Genomic DNA, 15689 nt, shown 5'->3' on the forward strand with positions numbered 1-15689 from the left:
CCACCGAAAAGACAAGTTAACCTGTCAGGAAGAACTGCTAAATGTCTTCACCGCAAATCTCCAGCTGCAGGTATTAAGCCAAGGATTTAAATGTGACAACAGTGAGTAAAACAAAGGAATAAAGAGATCAAACGGATAGAGAGAAAGACGAAAAGCCACCATTTGCCTTTTCATCGCCAGCTTTCTGGATGAAACTGGAACTATTTTAACAACAAAACTGTAAATATCTTTGAAATAAGACAAAACTAAAAATTTAACTCTGACAAGTTTAGATTTTAATTTTTTTTTACAATGTTTGAAGACTTTGAACTTCAGAGATTAATATTAAAACTTACTTTTGTTTAAAATTAGACAAATAGAAGAGAAATATCCTTTATTGTTCCACCCCTGGGAAATCCAGGTGTACCTGCAGCAAGTTACAGGTAAACAACAAAACAAGGATAAATTTACAACACAGAGAAATAATACTGAACATTTTAAAAATAAAATAGCATATTCAGGTGTAAATAAATGTCCAACTGAGTATATTTGAGTATTAAAACCAGCAACAAACTACTTACAACAAAGAATACTGTGCTAAAATGAGCAGGAATGTTATTTGAAATGAAACTACAATCAACAGCAGGGATGTAAACACTAATCAATACACCATTGTCTGTCAATGAAAGAGAAATTTAACTATTTAATCAATTTTCTAGCTGTAAAACAATACCAATATAAGTTACGACATCTGAAATAAATACTGATAGTCATATTTAACCGCCATGAGATGCATAAATTTATCTTTATGGGTTAAATCCAGCATGGCTTTAGTCAAACGCGCCAACTAAATTATCTTATCTGTTTCAAAATATATTAAATCTGAAGCCTAATAAGTTAGACTAGAGAAAGGAGGCCAACATCATTCCTGCATGTCATTCTGCAAACAGAGAACCTGCTGATTAGGAGGTCAGTGTGTTATCACAGAAAACATTCATGTAAGCCTCTGCGATGCTTCACAGCAGCAGCGGTTTCACTAAATTCAGAGCTGATAATGAACTCTGTCCGTCTGCTCTCATTTGCATTTAAATTAAGATATAAATATGATAAATATTATGCCATAATGCTGCAGTTTGGTGTGAGACTTTAGAAGCACGACGGATATTTTCCAACACGATAACACATTTTTCTGGACGATAAATTATTGCGATAAACAATAATATTGTTGTTTTGAGACCATTTTCAACTAATAAAAATATAAAATTTTGCCAGTTGTTTTTTGTCTAGTTTTCAGTGCAAATACCTTAGCTCGGGCTGCACAGTGGCGTAGTTGGTAGAGCTGTTGCCTTGCGGCAAGAAGGTTCTGGGTTCGATTCCCGGCCCCGGTCTTTCTGCATGGAGTTTGCATGTTCTCCCTGTGCATGCGTGGGTTTTCTCCAGGTACTCCGGTTTCCTCCCACAGTCCAAAAACATGACTGTCAGGTTAATTGGTCTCTCCAAATTGTCCCTAGGTGTGAGTGTGTGTGTGTGTGTGCATGGTTGTTTGTCCTGTGTGTCTCTGTGTTGCCCTGCGACACACTGGCGACCTGTCCAGGGTGACCCCCGCCTCTCGCCCGGAACGTTAGCTGGAGAGGAACCAGCACCCGTCCTGACCCCATTAAGGGACAAGGGTGTAAAGAAGATGGATGGATGGATGAATATCTTAGTTCACTTAAACACACAAGTAACGTTTCAGTAAGATATACAAGCTTGTTTTAAGTAAATAAATCAATATTTATGTAAAAGTACTGGTCACAATGGCAGATAAATTCACTTATAACAAGACATTTTTCCCATTTTATAAGAGAGATAATCTAGCACATTTTCACCAACATTAAGGATTTATTGACTTAAAACGAGATCCAATATCCTGCTGAACGGTTTCTTCTAAGTCTTATTTCAAGTGTAATAAGATATTTGCACTGAAAACCAGACGTACTTGGTAAGATGTTATGTTTTTGCAGTGAAATGTGACATGTTCTAAAGAACTCCCCACACAATGGAAGCTATGTTAATTATCCAAAATAAAACAAAACAACAAATAAAACAGAATTAAGAACCACAACAACTTGTGTTATTAAGAGTGCATAAACAGGATATTAGTCATCAAACTCATTTTAGTTTATCATGCGATTAATTGCTTAATTGCTTGTTCGTTGCAACAGGCTTAGTCACGCATCGCATTATCACACACAAACCTCAGCATCAGCTCAGCTTCTCCTTGTTTTTCAGAAGAAGCTGAAAACAGTTTGCACACAGAAAGCGCTGTGTGAATTGTCTCAGTGTTCTTGTATGAAGGAAACTAAAGTTGGGCAATGCTGTAATTCTGGCAGAAGTAACCCAAAGCTGCACTGCCTTAAATGGGAAACGGAGCCGGGAGACCTGTGCTTTACTACAGCCTGGTTCTGATTAAGACCAGACTGATCTGCTTGTTCTTGGTGCAGAGCCACAGCCAGTTCCTGTTCGGGGACAAGGCTGTTAACATCGTGGTGTGAGAGCGCCTACGTTGGTCCGTCAGCCTTTCAGACGTTTATATCAGCTCTCAGTTGTATCGGCTCCTGAGGGGCTGATGACCACACTAACCATAACCTCACAAAAATACCAGGTCACTCATAATGTTGAGTTTTATAAAACTCGCATTGGGTATCCATCTGCAGAAATGCACCACTCCCAGTTAAAAAGAACCTTGTGTACGCGCTGCTCAATGTGCTAATGATGGAGAAAGAAACTCACCGTTCCAGGAAACTGATTATTCACCATCATCCATGGTAAGTGGTCCAGCATTCAAGGCAGGCTCTGTTATCAGGAAAACACTGTAGCATAGCAGAGGTTCTGAGCAGCTCGTATACAAGGGTGGTTGACAACATACCGCAGCTTTACATTTATGCATTTTGTAACATTACATCGTATGAACTTTAGTGTATTTTTTTGTATTTTAAAGCGAAAGAACAATTATAAATTGATTAATAATTCTTTACAAATAAAATCTAAAATCCAATCAGCCACACCTTTGATACGCCTCGGTAAAACGTAGCAATGGATCCATGGTAACTGGAGGAGCAACGGAGATCAGGTAGGAGAATCTGTAAGCTTAAAGCTGCAGTATATAACTTTTATTAAAAATATGTTTTTTACGTATTTGTTAAAACTGCTGTGACAGTTTGATATGAGACAAATAATCTATGAAAAGATCAATCTCCACCTTTTCTTTGTGCTACTACTGTTGTCTGAGGAAATGAACCAATCAGAGCCAAGAGGCGGGTCTTAGCGCTGACAATCAATGCCGATCAATGTACCAATGATGGAGAAACAACCAGTTATAAATGGTCATGCTAACTAGCCTAGCATTCACAACAGGCTTAGTGGACTGCTGCATAGCAGATAGCAAAGAGAAGAGGAGGGTTGTGATTGACAGTGGCAAGACCCGCCTCTTGGCTCTGATTGGTTGTTCGTGGTTAACACTGGGAGAAGGCAGAAGAGCTGATCTTTTTCACAGATTCTCATTCATACCATCGTGTCACAAAATGGTGACAGACTCAACAAATATGTAAAAAAATTTATTTTTATGAAAGTTACATGCGGCTTTATCCAAAACACACACCCCATGGTGGTGGCAGCATCATGCTGCGGGTAGGATTTCCTTCAGAAGGTAAGTGGATTCCTTACTGATGCTGCAGCTAAAAGGATCCCAGGCAGTATGAATCATTGGTTCACTCTGACATATCTACGACTACAGGAAGAACTTCATGTTTTCACAGCCTGAAATCCGCGATCTTCCTGACGTTTGTTTATTTAGCACCATTATCAGGTCAAATAACCACTTTGTTCACCTCTTTTGTGCTTTACTCCATCTGGACTGAGTGGTGAGTCACTGAGGTTAGTGTGCACCTCATTAAATTTAAACCCTGAAAAAGACAAATGTTTACTTCCTAAATCATGACCAGGGTCGTGTTGTAATTGTGAACATGTTTGCTTGGTGGCATTTAACTCCAACAGCAACTTCACTGAAATGAAACGTCAGAGCTGAAATGTTTCCTCCGTTGTGATTTATCCTTGTTTGGTTCATTTAACAGGGGATATGTCGTATTTGTGAGGGATTAGGAAGTAGATTTATCAGGATTAAACACTGTGCTAGCTCGCCATAGCAAGATTAATGAAGGCCACTCATCTGTGAAGTTGGGTCAAACAGATGTGTCCTGTTTTCAAAAGCATGGAGGAAATCAGCAACAACTGGGCTAAAGCAGTCAGCAATTCCCTGACTGCTTTAAATTTAATGTGGTCACATTAAATTTAATGTCAGCACATTTTGTTATTAGACACCTTAATAACAGGTTTGCTCTGTGGGACTTTAGGATTACATATAGAAGTTTTTTTCTGCATCCATAAAACTAATAAACATTTTAATGACTGTATGAATATTTCCTCCTTTTCAGTTTGGTTTTTAAGGTTAGTTATTGTCACCAGTAACCAGTAAATAACTATTTAAAATTAGCAATTTTGAAAAAAATCACATTTGTTTCTATAAAAAAGGCATTTTTATAGAAACAGGTTTATAGAAGAGATGTTTCTCTGCTGCCATCTTGTGGAAAGACGGTAGATTTTGTAACAAGAACATTTTTTAACATTGCACTTTTTAGTTACCTGGGTTTTGTGAGGACTCGCTTAATTAACCTTTTTAATTTGCTAAGTAGCAAGGGAAGGCATGAGATTTAATTTAAATTCCATGGAAATTTAATTTTTAAGTTAACTCTAGAGTCTAGAGAAGTAAAAGTAAAAGTTTTGACATAAAAATTGTTTTGACTCAAGATTATTTAAAAATTTAAAGTAGTTATTTCAAGAAGCTCATGGAGAACCAGTAATACAGACTAATAATTAATTATTGCATTACCGTATTAATATTTTAAAAGCAGGAAAGTGCTCTTAAAAGCACTTTCCTGCTTTTAAATATACACAGTTGTTTCGTAAAAGATGTACTTCAGGGTTCATACGGATTAAATTTATCGCAGAAGAACTTCAATACTGTTTTACTGCTGCACGCCGCCCTCCTTTCCAGTAGGTGGCGGTAGTGCACAAACCGTCATTTATTAAACAAAGAAGTGAATCGACATTAGAAGCATGGAGACTCGCTGCAACTGAGGGATTCTTGACCTTTCCAACTTAATACTATAATCTGGTTTCAGTGAGTTCATTTTTGTACATTTTAGCCCTTTTGGTCAATCTTAGTCATATCAAAGTCTTGTTTTTTTCCCCCCATTGACTCTTGAAGAATGAACGTATCTGGGATACCAAGACGGATCCTCTTTTAGGTTATTGTTGATTATGTGACAGATTTATGCAAGTCTGTAGGACGACGGTAAATATTTAATATTTTGGGGGTTCCTTCACAAACTCAAAGCGTCTCAGAATCTGTTTTCACGTCCGTCATGTCTTATTTATTTTATACAATTTCCATTTGTTTTTCTTTCCGGGGTCAGGAAAGCTGAGCAGAATGTCGGGGAGAAAGATTATGGTCCATGCTACATGGGCCATCGGTAAAGTAATCGGGACCAAGATGCAGAAAACCGCTAAAGTGAGAGTGACACGACTGGTGCTGGACCCCAACCTGCTGAAGGTGAATCTTCAGCTAATAGTCTGTAGATGATTCCTGTGTGAGAAATAAGAACTTTAAATCTAAAACATATCAATTAAATCGGCATACACATAGTGTTAGACCTTGAGTGTTGGATGTATAATTTGTCATTTACATGTGTAAATGACTACAATATGAATACAATGAATACAATATTGCATTTTGCTTCTGTTCAGAGAAAGTAAACATGAATCTGTATTGTAGTTATATTGGCCAGAAACATGTATTTATTTACACTTGGACTGATGAGGTTTTTCTTTGCAATCTTACTTGCCAATTTCAGTTTTGGTGGTTGATGGTTAAATATAACTTCCTTTTAAGTTTAATTGCAAAATAATGTTATTTCATTGAACTCCTTTGCAACTAAAATCTGCATATTGAATATATAGTACTTCATAAATTTCTCTGAAGAGAAAATTTGTGTATCTTTATGCATTTAAAGTTAACTAAGTGCATTTTTTTTGCTTCCTTTATAGTACTACAACAAGAGGAAGACCTACTTTGTCCATGATTCTTTGGAGCAGTGCACTGTGGGAGATATCGTCCTGATCAAGGCTCTGTCTGTGACAAGATCCAAACATGTCAAGCATGAACTTTCTGAGATCGTTTACAAAGTAGGCCGGGTGGTGGATCCGCTGACGGGAAAAAGTGTTGCAGGAACAGAGTTTGTGGAGCCTCTGTCTGACCTGGTTCTAGAAGAGAATATTTCTCTGTCGGATAAACTCACAGAGCTGAACATCTCAGCTGCCTCTGATTCTCCATCTGTACAAACTCCTACTTCATGATAGAAAACTGTTTTCTTACATGCCACTCTGTAATGTTTTTGTTTCAAGAGTTAATATTAATAAAATATAAGTATATAAACATTATGGATTCAACAGAAGCATAACTCTAATATTACTTTCAAGAATATAATTTGGATTATTTTGTAATGAAATGAAAATGGGAACACATTCATGCTTTGTGACGTCCTCTGGGTTTCTGGGAGAGATTAAAAATCTCCAAGATTTTAAATAAAACAGTTGAACTAAAGGCAAAAATGCCTCTTTGGATTGTAAAGGTTGTAGATCGTTGATGTTTTCTAATGCACTGGTTCTCAAACTTCCAGTTTTCAACTTTAAAGAAAATATCAGTGACTCTTTGTTGTACAGTGGCAACACAATTAGCATCAGCAGCAAATATATTGACCAATATGTGGTTTTTATCTATTGAAATCCCCTTTTTTATATATTTTACACTATAAAATGGATGTGCTTTTTAAAGTTTATTTTTGGTATTAATGTTTTCTCAAGAGGATCTCAAGACCTTTCACATTTTTATAAGGTCAATTTGTACTGAAAACTTTTGTGTGGCTGTTTCATATAAAATATGCACAATAATGTGAATGCATATATTGCAATAGAAAGGAACAAAATCCTATTAAGTATTTTTGTGTAGTTTCTCATGCAATTATCTTAGACTTAAAATAAGACAAATAACTTAAAGGTAACTTTTAAGCAATAAATAGGACCTTGATTTGAGTCAATTATTTCTTAATAGTGATGAAAAAGTATGTTTCATTTGCAGATAAATTATAACAAGATGTCTTTCCCATGTAATAGTGAAATAATCTGCCAATTGAACTAGTTCTTTTTCCATCAATATTAAGAAATTATTTACTTAAAACAAGCTCATATTTCTTGCTGAAAAGTTACTTATAAGTCAGTGCACTTGAAATAAGTGCACTGTCTAGAATTTGCACTAGAATCTAGACCCAAATTACGTGGCAAGTTTTTGGAGTGTTTTTATACGGAAGATTTGTTTACTTTTGGAAATTAAACAAAAATCAAAAAATTGCTCAAAGCATAAAAGTCGATAGAAAGGCGATTTGAGGAGATTAAACTTGCTCTTTGTCATCCATGAACAGAATGATTGTGCTGTTTAGCAGCTGTAAACATCTGACTCCTGTGTTTGTGTTTATAAAGCTCGTTTATCATCCTCCACATTGCTCTCCAGCGTTACGTCGCTCAGTCAGCTGCCCAGTAAACAGCCCGGACTGCAGCCGCCTCCACCAGCCTCCGACTCTAACTGCCTTCAAGGAAACATGGCGAGCAGAGTCCTTCAAAGAGTGGCCACCGGCCTTCACTGGAGGAGAGCCGGACTTCAAGCGAACGTCCCGGCAGCCATCACCGCCAGGTCAGAGTGGGGCAGGTGCTACCTGCTGATTCAGAGAGGTTTCTTCAAAAAAAGTTAGCTCGGTTTCAGGAAAAGTTTACGCTAATGACAAACTCTGGGATGCTAGGTGGCTAAGCTAACGTAGGGACGTTGATGCCTACGCAACGTAGCATTAGCCGCTTAGCTTTAGCGCTAAACCTGCTAACTTTCTGCTAATTATGACCCCGATGAAAAGTTAAAAGTTCGGAGCATGGTGCGGTTTGTAATTACATCTGCGAGCATGGAGCTGTATTTTATAGCTGATAACGCAAAAGAAAGTTAGAAGTGAGGCTGTCACTCCCAAAGTGATTTAACTTCAAGGTCAAAACAGTGAGAGTGCACAGCTTTACAATGCTTTCCTCTCTTTAAAAAAATATTTCTAGTTGATTTGTTCATGAATATTTACAATAATCTAAATGTTGATTGTCTTTGAAGAAATGACATTATCAAAGAATATCGGTACAAAGGTGGTTGTGGGTGGCATTTATATTTAATTTAGGACTTAAAATCCACATACATTAGTTTTCTAATAAAACTCATTGCAGTGACTATAACCGTTGCTGCAGGAATAAAGTTGTGCACTGTGGGCGGTTGGATTTAAAATATGCAAACAAATTACTATTTATTTTTTTCACCTTGCCAGGTTGTCATGTCACTTTATTTAGTTTTAAATATTGACATGTCAGATCATGTCGATCATCCTGAAGCCATTATCAGCAAATAATAAAACTTTGCAGTTTTTTCCTTAAGATAATGGGTTTTATCTGACATTTAATATTCAACAAAAACTATTGACGTTTGTGATTGTTGCATGTTCAAAATGTAAAAAACAAAAGTCCAAAGGGTGTAAATACTTTTTTAAGGCGTTGCATTTCACCAATTCTTAGCTTATAATGGTGAAACATGCACCGAATATAATCTTAACTCAATGAAAGATTGAAATACTCTTAATCTATATTATTAAAATGAGTTGGATGCCTAGATTGAAGTAATTGGAGGATTAAAAACAGCAAGTCTATCTTTGACTTTCAAGGGTCTGAGAGCTTTTTGGTTGTTAAGCTGATTTTTAATACTGTGCAGCAGAAAATGCTTAATTTTATTTATTTATTTTTCTGTGCAGGGGTTTCTCAGGACTTAAATCTCTTTTTGTGAGAAAAGTTGACCCCAGAAAAGATGCCCACTCTCATCTACTATCCAAGAAAGAAGACAACAATCTCTACAAAATACAATGTACATATTATGGCATTATTTCATCTATAGTAATTTCACAAAATGTAAAGTTTTCATGTTGTCATTTTCACTATTTGTCCACTTACAGTTTTTTTTTTTTCCCCTCAACAGTTCATAACGTTAAACCAGAGTGCCTTGATGCTTACAATAAACTTTGGTAAGAAAAGTTAATTTAATCTCTCTCTGTTAATCTCAGGTTTTGTACATTCCTGCACATATCTGTGTTTTTGTCCCCAGTGAAGAAGTATTACCCTCCATCCATGCTGACCCTGAATACCCCTGTGAGCTGGTGGGCACCTGGAACACCTGGTACGGAGAGCAGGATCAGGCAGGTAAGAGGCTGCAGCATCTCGCACAGTTAATCAGGCCTCTACTTTCATTTACTCAGCTGTCTAGATTAACTGTTTTTCAATTAGCCCTGTGAAAGTAAAACAATTAAGGTAAAGTTGATTAGTAATGAATCTACACTAATTTCTTACAAAAATGAATGTTTAACTATTAAGCTGTCTGGGTATTAAACATTTGAGGTCTTGAAATGCTGAGTTAGCTGCATAATCAATCAGCCTAGTTGAAATCATGTGAGACATTTTTGTAAATTTGAGTTTTGTACATCGACTGCTTTCATAACAAGCCGTTGATAAAACACTGAATTATGAGCCAGTGTTTACATTTCAGTTAATAGTTTGGTTATGATTATCAATAATTCAGCCAACAAGATAAAAACTGTACAGGAGGTGTGAGGGATTGTCATCACAAATCCTGTTTGTTGTTTATACGTAAAAACAACAAAAACAAGTATATATGTCTACTGGAGTAAAATGGTTTTGAATAATGTTTTTTTTCTAGCACAAGAATCAGGCAAATTTAGCTCATCTTATGTTATTTAAAAACTAAATGCGTTCTGAAGGTCTAAAAATATATATTTTAGTTATAGTTTTCAGGTGTTGAATCAAAGTGCCTTGCAATAGTATTCAAATCCCTTGAATATTTACACATTTTTGTCACATTACAACCACAATCCTCATGAAGTGAGGATTTTAAATGACAAAGAAAATGGAGTGTAATGGTGCGTTCACACCAAATGTGTTTCACACGTCAGAAACGCTTCAAGTTGGACGTGTTTTCACTTTGAAGTGAGACGCATCAAAATCTCTGTAGGCAGCGTTGAGAGGAAACTGCGTGTCCTTCAGACTCTTCCACCGTCTTCTTCATGTTTCATCTAAATAAATGCGTTTATTTAACGTGACTCAGCGTTTTTGCTGGACAGATTTGTATAGCTCAAATCTGGGGAAATATTTTCAAATGGTAAAAGGTATAACTTGCTCGACATTCCAACTTTCTCGCTGATCCTTTTCCAAACGAGGTCCTTTCTATTCCCATCTCTGTAGTCGTAACTTGATTGGTCGAAGATTATAGGACCAGAACAAACAGCGACAATTGGTTTATCCTCCATTATTTATTATTTTTTTCTGATATTACATCGGAAAATGTGCCACTATGTGCTGGTTGACGTTCAGCGATAGTTCAGATTTTCCAACTCCAGCTTTGGACACGTCGAACACTTGAGAGGGAGTGAAAATGTTGTTTGTAATGTGACAAACAGAATAAGTTGAAAATACTTTTGATAGTTAAGAAGTTTCTCTCCTCTGACACAAACCAGCAGTCACAGCTTCTATTTTAGTCAACAAACAGCTTTGTCTGTCCTGCCGTTTTCCTGGCTCTTGTCCATTTTGTCCTGTGATTATATTTTATTTCTCCTGAACTTTAATCCGACTCTGTGATGTGAACAGAGTTTTACACTTGTAAAGGATGCAGAAGTTAAACATGAACCACATGTGAACATTAAAGTCCCTTAATGGGAAAAAATAAAGAGGAATAACAACGACCTTTGGGTTTTTTATGCTTGGCATTTATCTGCATTGTGGTTGTTTTTAAATCTGAAGCTGTTGATTTTCCAGCTTTATTTTTAAGGATCTGTGTTAATGAGGTGCAACTAGAACTGACTGCAGTTTGGCCCGGAGGAAAACATTTTCCAGAGCTGCATTATTTCTGGCTCTTCTGCTCCTTCTATTCTAGTTCACCTTTGGAGATATCGGGGAGGATACCCGGCTCTCACCGAAGTCATGAACAAACTCAGGCAGAATAAGGTAACAGGGATTAGTTCAGCTCTCAGGACGCTGCTGACCCAAAGGCCATAAAAACAGCCACGGACCAGGTCTTAGGGTCTCTGTGGCTCTCCTGCTGTTTCTTGTTTAGCTAAATAAAAAGGATATTTACATTAGAGAATTAGCTGTATGCTGAATGTTTGGTAAGTGTAACAGACTCAGTTTCTGTTATTCATGTTGTTTGTGGTTACTCTCCAAAAATAGAAACATAGGTATGAAAGTATGAAGATCTTTAATATAAGAACTAGGGGTGCACCGATAAGTCGGCCATGATGTCCTTCATTTTGGGAGATTGGTGATCAGGTCTAAAAATGAACCACTGTCCTCTTCTGCTCTGCTGTGTTAGAGGTTTGACTAACGGGTCACGTCGGCACGTTTGCAATTAACAGTAATCACCTCACTGTTACCAACTTTGCAACTTTCTTGCTATAATTAGCGACATTTCAGACCAAAAGAATCAGAATCGGCCAAAATCGGAATCAGCAGATCAGGCTTTTTAAAGACTGGTAGTCGGCTATCGGCCAGAAAACTGAAATCGGTGCACCACTACTTATTACTGAAAATAAGTTTATTAAATTGAACCCAAGAGGAACTGAAAACGAGATGCTTTGCTTTTAATACAGCAAACGTGGAAAATCTACTACAGCGTATTAGGGCCACTGTAGAAAAACAAAAATGTAGTAAATTTCAATTTCTGCCAAAAACTCAGAAATTTTGAGTAATCAACATTTCAACCAAAAGTCAGCCAAAATCGGAATTGACCCATAAAGCTTTTTAAAGATCCATAATCGACCAGAAAACTGCAATCGGTGCACCCCCAATAGGAACATTTAGGAATATAATTTATTAGTGATTTTTGTTGAATTGTAATATAATTACTGTTGCTGTTATTTTACTTGAAACATTATTTTTTTCTGAACTGATTTCAAATAAATTATCCACACATTTTCTAAAATAGATTATTTATGATTTTAAATAATGGATGTAACCTGGGTCAGGCTGAAAATCTCCATCCACTTAAGCAGTCAGAAGTCAGTTCAGTGGACTCTGTTTCCATCATTTCAGATGCTCAGCTGGGGGTTTACTGAGTGACGGTTTTGTCTTTATTTTGGCTGTAGGGCTTTATGAACTACAGGGATGAGAGGGGAAAGATGCTGCTGTCTCGTAGGAATCAGCTGCTGCTGGAGTTCAGCTTCTGGAACGAACCCGTCCCTCGTCCAGGACCAAACATCTACGAACTCCGGTCATACCAGCTCAGAGTAAGACTCTGTCTTCACCTTCGTTCAGCTTTAAAGATGGATTTCAACCAGAATGAATATCTAAATAAATGCTGTAATTCCAGCCAGGGACAATGATCGAGTGGGGAAATTATTGGTAAGAAAACCTTTTTGTTCATTTTTACTGCACAAATAATAAGTAACCGACACAACAGGACAGGAAAATTAGGAGAGACAGGTATTAATTAATTTTTTTTTTTTTTTACTTGATCCTTTTTTTGAGAATTTTTGAGCTTTTTTGATTATTTGCTAAACATTTGATTAGGGATGCTCGATATATCCGCACCAACATCAGTATTGGCAGATGTTAGTCATTTTAACATATTGGTATCGGTCCTATTAATAACCAAAGGTGTTGAAATACCAATATTACCGATATCAATATATGATTAATATCGGTAAATATTAACATTGAATATTGATATCTGCCCAAATTTTCAAATTGGTGCATCTCTACATTAGATAGAATAAATCTTTCCTTTTTTTAATTAATGATTATAATTTAATCATTGAGGCATTTGTTTTTTAGTGAAAATCAAGGAAGAATACTGGAAGAACTTAATCCTCAAACTGCAAATATTTAGTTGACACTACTGAGTTGCATGGCGCTGTGTTTACGTTTTTTGATGCTCTGCAGGGCTCGGGCGATTGAGATTCGCCAGCAGAACCAGGAGGCTGTGGGAGGTTTTTTCTCACAGATCGGAAGTCTTTACCAAGTTCATCACTTATGGGGTGAGAAGAGTTTCCTGATATTATAAATATGGTTAAAATCTGTTTCTTTTAACCAAGAACCTGTGATTTTAAGGAATAAACACAATTGTGTTATATAATTCAATTTTAAACTTCATGAATGTTTTCTCAGAATGACTTAAGCTTGAAGCTGTGAGTTAATTTAAATAATCAGCAAATGAATAAATAGTTTTTGTTTTGTTTTTTATCGACTAGCTTACAAAGATTTTCAGACCAGAGATGAAATTAGAAATGCAGCTTGGCACCGGGACGGTTGGGATGAGGTCGTTTATTACACAGGTAAGCTTGAATTGGTGTCCAAACATTATTCTAAGTAGAGTTAATGTTGTGATTAAATTAAAAGTACATTATTTTCTGTAATTATATGTCTTTTAAGACAGATTGAACAAAGCCAACAACCATATAGATCAGTTTTTCAGACAGAGAATCACTTACCCCTTTTTAACAAACGCACCAAACTTAAAATTGCCACCAGAAGAAAACATCGTAATAAATGAAATTTTTTGTAAAAGTAACTGGCCACAATAGAACCATGAACATATCTACTCGGGGCGTTTTGAGTTATTTAGATTCTGAAAGTGTGGATTACAAACAATGATGGAAAACACGTGGAAATCAAAAAAATTACTTTACTAATAACATTTTAGATCTATTTGTAATAAAAGGAAAAATAGACTTGAGTTTGGTTGGCAGAAACAAACATTTTCTTTCAGCCAATAGATATAGTATTATAGTTTTATTTTAGGTGTTAATATGTATTTAGTCACCGCCATGTCGCATTCAGAACAGCAGCAGACTGAGATCTGGATGCCGGTGGCATGCTATAATGTATCGTAATAATGTAAAAAAAAATAGAATAAAAGTTCAGCTGCAGCTCACCCTGTGAAATTTTCCACCGCTATCTTTAGGTTTTTTTTTTTTTATAGTGACCGGTTTTAAGCCAAGTATCCATTATTATTTTATAAACACAATCCTTTGGTTAGCTAACTGTAGCGTCGCACTTTGAGCTAACGTAACGGAAAATAAACGGTTCTTTACATGCAGTACCTCACTGACCGCTAGAGGGCGCCCACGGACCACAGTTTGAGAAAGACTGATAGATCTGTATACTGTTGATCAAGAATGCCTTGGTTATTGATTTATTAGCCAAATGAAGTCTAAATCTTTTTTTTTCTCCTTACAGTCCCTCTTATTCAGCACATGGAGTCCAGAATAATGATTCCCATGAAGACTTCGCCCCTGAAGTAACCGTAGACTGTAGCCGTCAGCACTACAACCACTCAGGCCCATGAAGTGAAACCAACCACCAGAATGTACACTGCCAGGAAATTCAACACAACCTAGTTATGATTTCCTAGTTTTGTTTTTTTCTGTTTCTTAAATCCCTCTACTTTTTCTTTTTGTTGTTGTTGTTTTTAAGAATGTTGGGTCAAAACAATTATCTCCAGAATGTTACTAGATACTGTAATTAATGGGTTGTTGTAGTGTTACAGATCTGGAGTTTATCATGAAATGCTAGATGAAAATTAAATTATAAAAGGATTGGTTAGCGTTATGGACAACTCAAAAATATTAAGCCTTAAATTGTACATGTGGTAGTCATTTCATTGAGAGAAATTGGGTTCTTTAGATTGTCCTCCCTTTTCTTAGCAAACGTCTTGTGTTTACAAAGCCTCTGACAGGTTGTGAAAAGATTTGGGTCAGAATTATTAAAGTATTCATGATGCTAAAAATATATGAAGATTGTTCACAATGGCGCAAAAAACAACTTTTCTTTCCTCCTTTGTCTAACTGATCACACTTCCAGGTTCTTCAGCATCAACACTCCTGGCTACATGAATGGTTATTTAAATGTGTTCTAGTTAAGTAGAGCCAATGACTTTTTGCAGAAGAAGCTACTGTACACTGACTGGTTTGGGTTTATACCAATGCAACAGATTAATATCATCAGGGTGACTGTGTGCTCTAACTGAGATTAATTTTTAAGCAATGCCACCATGTTGTTGGTTGGGTCTATTAAATAAGCTGTCTGTAAACAACTTGGGTCTTTAAAATCACTGTGGAGCCTCAGAGTGGAAAATATTAAATGCAGTGATTTAAGAAGATTAGTTGTACATATTGAATTAAATTTCTGATTAATAGAAGACTTTTTTTGCTCTTGTTTATTTTTTAAACACATCAGTACATAAAATCTGACATAATACATATTTTTAATGTTCTTGATGCCGATTGCTCCTAAAGGTCAGATGTGCCATTGTTTAGCCAATCAGCAAGCTCCTTGGGTGTGACTTGAGGTGAGTTTAAAGGAGGTTGGAAATCTCAATATGTAGTTAAATTGGAAATTAGGATTCAGTTAACTAAGCTAAACTTCCATTTACAATACACATTATGAATTGAATTTTGATTAAATTAAATTTAACATTTCTT

At 36.3% G+C, this 15689-nt stretch overlaps 2 protein-coding genes across 4 annotated transcripts in view; both read left to right on the forward strand.

Moving 5' to 3' along the window:
- Window positions 1-15408, forward strand: part of LOC103475631 (nipsnap homolog 2) — a 40759-nt gene extending 25351 nt beyond the window's left edge. The window contains exons 3-12 of the mRNA XM_008427419.2: window positions 7643-7822; window positions 8961-9070; window positions 9182-9227; window positions 9308-9402; window positions 11147-11217; window positions 12354-12494; window positions 12578-12609; window positions 13150-13244; window positions 13458-13541; window positions 14446-15408. Of these exons, the coding sequence (XP_008425641.1) occupies window positions 7643-7822; window positions 8961-9070; window positions 9182-9227; window positions 9308-9402; window positions 11147-11217; window positions 12354-12494; window positions 12578-12609; window positions 13150-13244; window positions 13458-13541; window positions 14446-14510 (919 nt within the window). The 3' untranslated portion in view covers window positions 14511-15408. The remainder of the gene's footprint in view (window positions 1-7642; window positions 7823-8960; window positions 9071-9181; window positions 9228-9307; window positions 9403-11146; window positions 11218-12353; window positions 12495-12577; window positions 12610-13149; window positions 13245-13457; window positions 13542-14445) is intronic.
- Window positions 5088-6706, forward strand: mrps17 (mitochondrial ribosomal protein S17). Of its 3 annotated transcripts, XM_008427417.2 has the most exons (4): window positions 5096-5197; window positions 5285-5371; window positions 5493-5629; window positions 6124-6706. In XM_008427417.2, exons 3-4 carry the CDS (start codon window positions 5507-5509, stop codon window positions 6430-6432), a joined length of 432 nt encoding a protein of 143 aa, XP_008425639.1. In that variant the 5' UTR covers window positions 5096-5197; window positions 5285-5371; window positions 5493-5506; the 3' UTR covers window positions 6433-6706. The 3 variants fall into 3 exon arrangements, with proteins under 3 accessions (XP_008425637.1, XP_008425640.1, XP_008425639.1); XM_008427415.1 differs by lacking the exon at window positions 5285-5371 and having other exon boundaries at window positions 5088-5197; XM_008427418.2 differs by lacking the exon at window positions 5285-5371 and having other exon boundaries at window positions 5095-5197; window positions 5487-5629.
- Window positions 15409-15689: the final 281 nt, after the last annotated feature.

The sequence above is a fragment of the Poecilia reticulata genome, linkage group LG14 (assembly GCF_000633615.1).
Source record: "Poecilia reticulata strain Guanapo linkage group LG14, Guppy_female_1.0+MT, whole genome shotgun sequence".
Taxonomy (NCBI): Eukaryota; Metazoa; Chordata; class Actinopteri; order Cyprinodontiformes; family Poeciliidae; genus Poecilia; species Poecilia reticulata.

What these genes read in the sequence shown, in the direction of transcription:
- mrps17 (XM_008427415.1), top strand. Translation starts at nt 5,507, where the DNA reads ATGTCGGGGAGAAAGATTATGGTCCATGCTACATGGGCCATCGGTAAA. An exon ending in TGGACCCCAACCTGCTGAAG is followed by an intron (nt 5,630 to 6,123) that starts GTGAATCTTCAG and finishes CTTCCTTTATAG; the next exon opens with TACTACAACAAGAGGAAGAC.